Here is a 10,886-nt window from a genome sequence, read left to right as displayed (position 1 = left end):
CGCCCGGGGGGGCGCGGGTGTGGGCGGCGCCCCCTTCCCCGCCATGGCGGGCTGGGCCCGAGCGCCTGGAGGGGGAGGGGTTGGCTCCGCGGGAAGCCGAGTCTGCAGATTATCACCGACCGCAGCCGGCTTCCCTGCCCGGGGCCGGACGGCGGCTTCCTGAGGCCTGCAGTCGTCTGAGCGGTAAATGCCGTGATCCCCATCGGGGCAGCCGGGCGGGTTTAGGAGCCTCCTGGGAGGTGCCATCTGCCTCGGACCTGGCGGACTCGGCAATCCCTGAGCTGCGCACGTCTTCACGACGTGCCGGTGTGGGAGTTGACCTCGGGTCAGGCCGCAGCCGCCTTAGGAGACGGATCGTCTCCAAGTAGGGGAAATGCGGCACAGGGCGCGTTGGGCTCCTCCGGCCCCGTAAAGATGGAGGAGCGGTGCCTGGACGCAGCCGTCCATCCAGGCACTGCCGCGTGCCCGTGGGGTTCGGTGGTTAGTCAGGTGTGTGAGCACGATCTTGGCTGGTGCCGAAACGTGCCGCTAATCGGCTGCTTCGTGAGTCTCTCCATCCGTTACGGGGAGTAAGGCCACGTGTTGAGAGAGGAGGCGACGCGCGTTTCCAGCATTGCGAAGCGCGAGTCGCTCGGGTGGTTTTTGTCACGTCCTCGTGCCAGCCCTTCTTGGGCTCATGGCTGTCTCCGCAAAAGGGGCTGTGGCTGTGCGGCGGGGTACGTAGCAAAACAAGCGCGTGGTCTTGCGTCTTGCTGCTAAATCTGCCTCTCGTTGCTTTCCAGATTCTCTCACCCCGAAGATGGCTGCGCAGTCGGCGCCGAAGGTTGTGCTAAAGAGCACCACCAAGATGTCTCTGAACGAGCGGTGAGGAAGCCAACAGCAACTTCAGCTCATAAGAAATTTGTACTTAATTTGTCACTGTGTCCAGTGTCAAAAACCAGCGTGGTTTCTGCCCTGTTTTAACCTAACTAAAACCAAGTAATGGCTATGCACCTCTGTCTTAAGTCTCGACACATGTGGTACACGAGGTTAAAAGGGCAGTTATTTCGGAGGCTTGTGTCAGTAACTGTTAATAATTTGAGACATAACTATGGTGGGCTGTGTTGTACAAAGAAACCTCGCACACTCCCTTTTTCTTCCACATGTTTTTACATTATATAGTTGACGCTGCAGCATGGTAGCATGTTACCGGAGCTGCAGGAGGCTTGCTGCTTTGTCCGAGGTGGACACGCGTGTGGTGTCGCCTGTAAGAGGCATGCAGCAGGCCACAAAACCAGCCCAAAGGCCCTTTAACAATGTTCTTGGACCTTGTAAGAGGCAAACGCTTCGCTTCATCTCCATCTCTCTCATTTCTTGGCTCTGCTTTCTTATTTCCTCTGTTAAATACTCTGCTGCGCTCTCTCTCTCTCTCTCTGTCTGCCATGAAGCTTTTGCCAATATAATATAATATGATGAACTAACAGCGAAGCTCCCAATCACATTTCACTTCCTTACTAAATCACTCTTGGATTAAGTGTTAATATCATTAAGCCAAGGAGAAATGAAGTCATTTTTATGCAGCTCCTGTTCTAGCGAGCACTGCGTGAGACGTAATCTGGGCCAGTGCTTGGGGCTGACTAGCCAGGAAGTTCGCGCTATGCCTGCCTGCCTGTGGTGGCTGGGCTAGTCCATATCCATAATTCTGTAAAGTTTTAACTTCATCATCTTGTAGAGCTCTCTGAACACCATAGAAACCTGATCTCATACTGATAAGGAAGCTTAATTCCTGGCAGTATGTACCCTTCTGTATAATTTTTAAAGGTGGAAGATCCTTAATATGCCAGAGAATATCCTGAATGCAAAAGCAATCCTACTATAAACTAATATATTCAGATAGCGGCATCTGGCATCCTTAAAAGCGTTGTCCCCAAGGTTTGCTTTTCTGGTGTCAAGGTGACAGCACCAACTCTACTTACGAGAGACGTCCAGTTAAACAAGTCAGTTTTCTCCCCTTCTTCCTCCCTCCTCCCCCAAACCAGTTGTCTTGGCTTTGCAGTCAGACTTTAGTGGGCTTTGCTGTTTCTTTATAATGTCTTCTCCCATCTGTCATGGTCATCACTGCTTGTTGCTTGTTTTTTTTCATACCTTCTTCCACCTTTAAAAGCAGTAACTTTATCACTTTTAAATTAATGTGCTACACTTTATCCATATCTAAGTTTCCGATTCTTGCACGTTTATGGAAAACAAGGATACGTAACTCGCATATGACGTGATCTGAGTGTACCACTTCTTACTTAAGGTCATGGGATCTGGCGATCCAGTCTTGAGAGCCATGAAATGCCAATAATTGTTTTTATTAAAACTTTATTTAAACACCCATTTTGTTCGACCTTGAAGCTTTACTAATATGCTGAAGAACAAACAGCCGATGCCGGTGAATATTCGGGCAACCATGCAGCAGCAGCAGCAGCTAGCCAGTGCCAGAAACAGAAGACTGGCCCAGCAGATGGAGAATAGACCTTCTGTCCAAGCTGCCTTGAAACTTAAACAGGTGAGAGAGGGGGTCATATTCCACTGCAGACAGTTGGTGGTACCTGTCAGCAGCTGGTGACTTTTCAGGACGTGATGGATTTCAAAAGGTGTTCCTGAAAATGAGAACTGAAAATTTTGGGGGGACACGCGGAGAAGTTAGAACCTCCTACTGCCACTGAAGAGCAGTAATGCTGCCACAGCTTGTCACTAGCTAAAACCCCTGAGTGAAGCTGGCCTACCTGTCATGCCTTTACCTTGCGTATTGTTTAAATCTCCTTGCTGTCTTTTTCTCTTTTCCCAGACAAGAGGGGGCTACTGCTGGGATTTACCTGCTTTCATTCCCTGCCCTCCCCCAGCAGAAATATTTTCATGCTGGTCTCTGGATCTGCTGAACCCTTCATTCCTTAAACTACATGTTCTTGTACTGCAGGGTGTGGCTTCCAGTTCTGGGTTACCCACTTGATGCTAAGTATCTGCCTTTTGTTTTCCTCAGTAGGTCCTGTTGCCAGCAGTTGGCTAGGTACGTTTTGTGGTGTTCGTTGCTCAATAGACATGCCAGAGTAACAGAGGATCTGTTTTAGTTCCTGAAATTTAAGCACATTTGACCTGGTTAACCCAAAACGTCATTTAAAATGTACCTTTCCACTGCTTTGTTTTAAAGGATGGGGTTTGCAAGATGTGAAGCCTTGCTAGGGTAGCAGTAAGTACACAGTGCACAGAAAGAAATTTAGCAGCACTGGTAACCTCATTTGAGATGGGTGAGAAACTATGTTAGTTAATGGTTGTGAGTGTATGTTGTCCCGTGATGACTCTGTGTTAGAGCAAAGGGAGGCTTAGAGAGTTCCTCTTGAAGTGTGTATTCACGCGCACACAGTGCAAGGGTATAAGAGTAGATTAAAACCTGGGCTTGCAGGGTGGTACCACATAGCTGTGTATTAGCTTTAAATGGCACCACTCTCTGACTCAACCAGAGCAGTAGTTTAAATATAATCCCTGGCATCATTTAGCACACTAGGAGAAAACCCTGGAAGGTTAGTGGTTGAGCGGCTCTGTCACGTCGCGAGAATCTCTCTCTGGGGCATATGCTGGGGTTTAGGGCTTACATTCTTCTGCATGAAAAAGCAACTGCATAAGAAACAGCCTGTGAGCCATCTGTCCTGAAATCAGACCCAGGTGTTGGTTATGTTCATAAAATCATAGAAAACAAGGGTGGGAAGGGACCTCAGGAGGTCACATCTAGTCCAGCCCCCTGCTCAAAGCAGGACCACCCCAGATCATTCCTGGAGCTCCTAAACAGAAGCTGTACAAGCAGCTAGCTGAAGGCTCCATCAGGAGAGCCTTGGAGTATAATCTCATAAGGGTTTCCACCTGTGGTACCTTGAACATTCCCTTTGTTACTGACTGAATTGGGGACAGGAAACAGACAGTCTCATTGAGTGTCATCTGTTTACAGTCCAGCAAGTATGCTTATCAGCTTTCAGGATGAAACGCTGCTCTGAATCTTGCTCAGGTGTTTGAGCATAAAATGTAGGGTGAGGCTGTTGATGGAAGAAGCCAGTAGAATGCAGCTCCGTTTCAGTCAGCAGAAAACATGGCAGTCCAACGAAGCCTGTGGAGGCTGAGGGCGGAATCCATGTTGAGTACCTCAGAAGGCATTCTGCAAATGCATGTAATCTAATGTGCAGGTGCAGCCAGAAGGTGGGTAGCTTGGCGTGCTGAGACTAGTCGTCTTCCCAGCTCATCTTAAAGATAAGGACAGCTGCATTTTTGTCCTACTGGGGAAATTTGAGCACACTCATAGTGCTGAATTGCTGCTCAGAGGTTATCACCCACTCTGACTCAGAAAGTTCAGGTATCTGGCATTCAGAGGAGCTTGGCTGGGCTCTGCCTGTGTTGAATGTCCTGGCCAGGATGCCCCCCGGAACCATGAACAGCTTGGTAATTTCACTATTTCTTCAGGCCAGCCAAGAACAAATCTTAGAGGGAACTTCCATAGTCTTGGTACAACCTGGCTGGGTGGTCCCAGGAGAAGTTCCACAAAGGGGATCTTGGTATCGTAGGATTCCATCTTGCGGGGATTGTCCTGTGTGCACTGTTGAACTGTTAGAGAAGCCACATCGTCATAGCTATGAACTGTCAAGTCCTCTTTGCTCAGAACAAGTGTGGCCCTATTGCATGCTCCCACCCCCAGGCTCCCCCAAGCAAGAAGCTTTGTGCTGTTGCAGAGCCCTGTCCCAGTGAGAGCAGTGGGGAAGTGCAGGCTGTGCGAAGGTGCACACATCCCGTGCAGTTCTTATCTAATGGCTATTATTCTGGCTAAAACAATGAAATGGGAAAAACTTGTTCCTGTAACTGAAGACACCAGTGTACTTTCTCTGTCATCAGCTGATGTGGGATTAGACTGCTGTGACAGCTGCCCAGAGGCATTCAGCCATGCAGGCCTTGCATTTGTTAACATATTTTTCCAAACACGCAGAACCCGGGACAGGGTCAGATGCAAACGAACAGCAGAAGTAAGGCTGAAATGGATTTAGATGTCCAATATAATCTTAGTCCACGCATTCCTTGGACTCATGTTGCATTCAGAGTGAAGGAACAGTCTTTGTAGCGGTCTTTGTTTCTTGCCTCTTCTGCCTCCTAAGTGGGTGTGGTGGTGAGGGCAGAATCTTAGTTACGTAAGAACCCACAACCTTGTTTCGTGCCTGAGATGCAGGTGCACAATAGGCTTGTTGCACTGAGATCGCTGGAACAGAAACTCTCGAGTGTCTGACTACTAGAATGCAGCTGTACAAGTCTCATGTGCTTGTAGAGCCCGGCTTTTTCTGCTGCCAAAGCAACTCTGTGTCTCAAAGCACCCGTGGGGCTCCTTGCTGGTATTAAGCCCCTGCCCCACGTGGAACGCAGCAGCTCATCTAAGTGATGAAGCATTGGCTTTGCTTGCAGCCGCAGTGGGAATGTCTGCAGAATGAAGGTACATCTTGCCCTTGGAACTCCCAACTTTGAATCTGTTCGCCTCTGTTGTCAGCAGGTAGTTTACAGTGCTCTGTGCTTTGCGAGCGCTCTCTCTCCCTGGCAAGAACTTTCTTTCTCTAGGAGCTGAACACACGCAGTGGATTTGTAGCCCTTCAGAAGATTGTTCCTCCTGTGCTTTTGGAGGTTCTTTTCCATTTACACCAGTTGCCTTAATCCCTGATAGCTACATGACTTTTGTCTCTTTTTTTTCTTTCTTTCTTTCTTTTTTTTTTTCTTTTAAAAATCCTTCCATTCTAGAAGAGCTTAAAGCAGCGTCTGGGTAAAAGTAATATTCAAGCACGATTAGGCCGGCCAGCAGGACCCCTCGCTCGCGGTGCCATGGGAGGAAGAGGGCTGTCTATGGGTCAGAGAGGCTTGCCGCGGGGAGCTATGCGTGGCGGACGTGGAGCAAGAGGATTGCTGAGAGGAGGCATCCCCCTCAGAGGTCAGTGCACTCCATGAGTCCAGGCATCCACTTTAGATGTTTGACAGCAAACAAAAGCACCCATGGGCATTGTGGGGTCTGGGGTGGGGAATAATCCTGACAGCTAAGCAAAGCTTTGCTGAGTTTTGATGCCTTTCTGCCTACTCATGCTTTCTTTTTATCATCCTCTTGCTGCATCAAAGGTGGGAGTTTACTTCGGGGAGGACGTGGTGTTTCCCCTAGAATGGGCCTGAGAAGAGGTGGCGTCAGAGGTCGTGGTGGACCTGGGAGAGGAGGCCTGGGCAGAGGAGCTATGGGTCGTGGAGGAATTGGTGGCAGAGGTGAGTGCATGTCATTTTGGAAGGGATGAGGGGTAAAACAAGATGGAGCATCTTTTTGTTTTAATCTGGGTTAAATTATAATATGCATATGCAACTGCAAACTAGAATTCCCTTTGTACCCAGCGTGCAGCCTCATATTACATGCATCGCATTTCCATTTGCTGACATGTTAATAGTAGCAGTGTTGATGCTGATAAGATCCATGACAGTTTCATTGTTGCCTGCAGGGTTCTGAAAAGCGGCGGTGAATTAGACCAGGGCCTCATTAGTGTCATGCTGCCTGTTGGGTAATGCTTCAAGTAGTGGCAATCATATTGGAGTAGAATCATAGATAATGAGGGTTGGAAGGGACCTTGGGAGGTCACTTCTAGTCCAACCCCCTGTTCAAAGCAGGTCCAGCCCCAACAACATCATCCCAGCTGCAGTAGTTTATCTACATGATCTGGAAAAAGCTCTCCTATATCTGCCAGCTTTCCAGAGCATGAAGGAAATGTAACCTTTGTAACTATAAGTGCTAAAACATCTGTGTTTTAAATAAGAGGCTAAAAACTTCATAAATGGGAGGCTTTAGTCCTACACCCAACTAATAAGTTTCTTAAGTTTCTGCTTACCTGGATTCTTTTTCTCTCGTGTGCCCCCCCCCCCTTGGAAACTGAATCTGACTTTTAAATACTAGGTGCTCTTCACAGTGCGAAGTACTACATTAGGGAGGTCCCCAAATGAGAGAGACTGGTGCTGGAGCAAATATAGGATGTGACTCATGGAATGTCACTGAAAGTGAAACTCTAGTCATGATTCAAGCAAGAATCAGTCAGTGGGACTTTGGATGTCTGTGGCTGGCCTTGTTACTTGGTGCTATACCGTGCAAGAACTTGAACTTCCTTGCTTTGTAAATTAACTTTGGGACATGAATGTACTTACTTGCCTAGTCCCTCTGGGTTCTAATGCTGAAACTGGATGTGCACTGGGTGGGGTGACCTAGGCTAGGCCACAGCTGATTGCAATCCTTTGTCACATCTCGCTGCAAAAACCAACGTGGTTCTCTCATGGTTGATGTAACTAGTCAGTGCTGTGAAAGCCAACTAGCTGAACTACAGCGATACCATTACCGTGCTGTAACTACTGCTGGTTGGTTTCCTGTAGACAAGTTCTAGGCTTCTGTCTCAAATCAGACTATCCTTCGTACTGGTCAGTTGGTCTGATAGCCATACAGAAATCTGTATTACCTGTTGGCTCTGTTCGAACGGCTCTTGTTGCAGATCTCACTAAGTCTGGATTTCTAGATGTTGCAATAGCAGGGTCTTGCACAACAGTAGATGCCTTGGATGTCTGGTTTAAAGGGAAAACCACTGCTTCATGTCAGTCGCCACTATATTAAACAATCAGCAAGATGCTCAAATAGCAAGCCTGCAGTTTTTGCAGTGCAGTCATGTGGCAGCGTGCATTTAGAGTGGTAGACGTGGTATTCGACAGTGTGTTACTGTGCCTTAGACAAACCTGGTGCACAGGGTGACAGCTGAGGAGTGTGAAAGTCTGGCAGGGAGACTATCAGAGGCTTTGTGGGGGTGGATTTGAAGGAGGAAAGGACAGTACTTCTGGCTCAGGAAGGAAGCAGCCACTCCCAGCCCAGGGGCAGCACAGGAGACAATGCCCCATAGACCAGTGCAGAGAGCTTGATGGGAGGAGGAGGCCGGGACATGGCCAAGTTGAAGGCGCAGGAGCTAAACCAGCGGGATCCTTAATGTGCGTCTCTAGGTGCGATGCAGCATGTAACGGCTCTTGTCTCACTCAGGTCGTGGCCTGGCAGGCCGGGGACGAGGGGGCTTTGGTGGCCGGGGCAGAGGTCGAGGCCGAGGAAGAGGATCCACGCGCCCTGCGCTAACCAAGGAACAACTGGACAACCAATTAGATGCTTACATGTCTAAAACAAAAGGACACCTCGATGCCGAGCTGGATGCATACATGGCTCAGACAGATCCAGAGACCAACGACTGAAGGGCCGTGTGAGAGACTCGTTGAAGTTGATGTGTATGTCAATACCCATAAGCTAAAAACGGAAACCCTGATTCCTGCTGGAAGGAGCTGCAGGAGGGGGGGCAGCCCTGTCCTACCGAGAGATCCAATTTTAGTGTGTTCCTTTTACATTTTGATACTCTGTGTTGTATGAAACCTTTTCCGGATTGTGGTTTTTTGGTTTTTTTGTTTTTTTTATATACATATATATATTTCTTTTCCGAAGTCCTCTGAACATGAATGTGACAGACTTGCAGTCATCCACTGGATCCAGTGCTGGGGATGCTCGGCCTACCAGCCAGCGCTGGTGCACACACTTCCTCAGTGCTCGTTTGGCGGGGGGGGGGGGGGGGGGGGGGGGGGGGGGGGGGGGGGGGGGGGGGGGGGGAAGTGCTGCACGTCTGCTGTGATGCATGCTTTTTAGGGGAAGTGCTCCCTGGTGCTGAACACGGGCTGTGGGATCCTATGGTTACGTGCCTCTTCCACTTGATGGTTCTGTTCAGGTTCAGAGTCAATCCTTTAGTGTGGCTCAAGTGGGAAATTTTCTTGACATTTGCCATTTTGTCTTTTTTTTTTTTTTTTTAATTGCAATAACCCAACCGAAGGTACCAAAATTCCTCTTCCCCTGTGCCTGTCACACCAGTCCAGTCCAGGCTTAAGAATGTAGTGCTCTCTAGACATGTCATGATTTCATTTTGTATCAAAACTCTTCCCTCCCTCCCCCCTTCTTCCCCAGCTATGGATTTGATTGCTGGGATTCTATTACTGACAGCACAGAGGACTGACTTTTTTTTTCTTCCTTTTTTTTTCATTTGGGGTATAGTTTGAATTTCTTTTCTATCATGCCTGAAGGGACAGCACTACTGGTTTCTACATACCGGAACCTAGAAGAAGACCTAGTTCGTGCATTAAGGATGTTGAAGCAGGTCCACGCGCGGCACCTATGAAAGGAAATCATGGTAGAACCGTCTCGGAAACACTGGGTCCACAACTGGTTGGAGTGACAAGCGTAACCAAAACCAAGCTTTCGGTCCAGGTTGACTCCAGTGCCTCCTGGGCACTTTTGAGAATGCGGCTGGTTTTAGATGTTGAGAACGGGTTTGTTCTCCCCCCTCCTCCCCCCGAAGTTTTAATTTACCACCATTCTGTGAACTGTTCCGGTTTCAATGGAATCTTGTATTTCTGGTTCGTTGTAACAATGGAGAAACAATGACAAAAATCTCTGGGGCTCTGGAGCTTTTCTTTTGAGCGCGGTGAGGGGTAACCCTGAGGGGGTCAAGCACGGCTCATGCCATTCTTGCCCCAATACAGCTGAGTGCAGCTCTTGCGCTCTGCCTTGGGGGGGGTCAAGCTGCTTTCTAAGCAGTGGCGGCCTTTCCTGTGCTGAGCAGTCACTGCTGGAAACCACATTTATTGCTGGAAGGTGGGTCCAGCTACCCCTTCCTCAGGGCTGGCTGCTGGGTTGGGCTGGAGCCGCCCTCAAACAGAGTGGGGAGTTATGGGTGGAGGGTGCTCCCAGTGCCTCAAGAAGGGCCAAGCACTGTGCTGCATGTGGGGAGAAAGAAGGGAACTGCCCTCCAGCGCTATGGCTTTCCTGGCTCATGCCCTGCCTGGAGCTGCTGGTGCTAGTGGAAAACGTGAGGAGCTCCTGCTGCAGAGCTCGCCTGGTCGCGTGGCAGCTGAGACCTGCAGGGGGCCAACGCAGGCTTCCTGATGCCAGCCTGGAATTTGCTGTCCTGAACCCCTCCAGCTCCTCTTTGCCACTTTTGGTCTCTTCTGCAGCTTGTGGTGACGGTGCTAACGAGTCTCATTCATTTGTTAACTGTGTGGCTTGAGTGAGCTTCAGCGGGTTTCCCAACCTCCCTGTTTCGAGGTTCAGGGGTTTGTGTCTGGGACGCCGGGCGGTGTTGGTGCCGGTTGGAGGCCCTAAACTCCAGCTCAGGGCTGGGCGGGCCCCCAAATCGCTTCCGTTGCTGGGATCTGTCTCCACCACGAGGTGGTGCTGCCGCCGCGTCATGCAAGGGGGGAGCCCGATCCTCACCCCTCGCTCCCGGCGCTTTCTGCACAGCCGCCGTCCCGAGGTTAGTCACGGAAGCACCATCTTCGCCCTTCCCAAGGCCACGTCGTGCTGCAGCCTCCGGCTTGGTCCACAGCCCTGACAGGCTTCCTTCGAAAGGGAGACGGCCGCTCCGGCCTGGGGGCTTCGGTCTGCTCTCGCCTTACCTTCTCCACGGCTGCCCAGCTCGCGTCTCCCCGAGGCGCGGATCCCTGGGCCTTGATGGGCTTCAAGTGGGCCGGGCCCGTCCAGCCCAGGGCTCGCGCGCTGTTACGGCCAGCACCTTGCCTGCACCCCGCTCGTGTCCGACCCGCGGGCAGGGCTTGTGCGTGGGCCGGCGAGTCCAGCAGCAGAGAGGAGCATCCCTCTCCGGCCTGCCCGGAGCTTGGCCCCCGAGCCCTTCCGTCGGGAAAAAACGAGCTGCTTTTCACCCCCTGGGCCGGCTGCAGGCTCCTCGCCGCCCGCCCTGTGCAGAAGCACTGCAGCGCGGTGGCGCCTGCTGATAGTTTTGCTCTCCGCAGCCGTCCCG

General features: G+C 50.5%; 1 protein-coding gene across 3 annotated transcripts; it reads left to right on the top strand.

Annotated features, from left to right (window-relative positions):
* The first annotated feature begins 25 nt into the window (after window positions 1–25).
* CHTOP (chromatin target of PRMT1) lies at window positions 26–9,520 on the top strand. 3 transcript variants are annotated; one of them, XR_003095779.1, is made up of 7 exons: window positions 26–183; window positions 783–864; window positions 2,377–2,530; window positions 5,782–5,968; window positions 6,151–6,288; window positions 8,081–8,416; window positions 9,125–9,520. XR_003095779.1 is itself a non-coding variant. In XM_006030963.3 (7 exons), the coding sequence occupies exons 2-6, from the start codon at window positions 800–802 to the stop codon at window positions 8,281–8,283; spliced, it is 747 nt and encodes a 248-aa protein (XP_006031025.1). In that variant the 5' UTR covers window positions 26–183; window positions 783–799; the 3' UTR covers window positions 8,284–8,316; window positions 9,125–9,520. The 3 variants fall into 3 exon arrangements, 2 of the variants coding, with proteins under 2 accessions (XP_006031025.1, XP_025068435.1); XM_006030963.3 differs by having other exon boundaries at window positions 8,081–8,316; XM_025212650.1 differs by having other exon boundaries at window positions 27–183; window positions 5,785–5,968; window positions 8,081–8,316.
* Window positions 9,521–10,886: the final 1,366 nt, after the last annotated feature.

Source organism: Alligator sinensis, unplaced genomic scaffold (genome assembly GCF_000455745.1).
Source record: "Alligator sinensis unplaced genomic scaffold, ASM45574v1 scaffold1165_1, whole genome shotgun sequence".
Lineage (NCBI taxonomy): Eukaryota > Metazoa > Chordata > Crocodylia > Alligatoridae > Alligator > Alligator sinensis.
This window is presented reverse-complemented; position numbering and strand designations above follow the sequence as displayed.

What these genes read in the sequence shown, in the direction of transcription:
- CHTOP (XM_006030963.3), top strand. Translation starts at nt 800, where the DNA reads ATGGCTGCGCAGTCGGCGCCGAAGGTTGTGCTAAAGAGCACCACCAAG. An exon ending in CTGCCTTGAAACTTAAACAG is followed by an intron (nt 2,531 to 5,781) that starts GTGAGAGAGGGG and finishes CTTCCATTCTAG; the next exon opens with AAGAGCTTAAAGCAGCGTCT. An exon ending in TGGAGGAATTGGTGGCAGAG is followed by an intron (nt 6,289 to 8,080) that starts GTGAGTGCATGT and finishes TGTCTCACTCAG; the next exon opens with GTCGTGGCCTGGCAGGCCGG.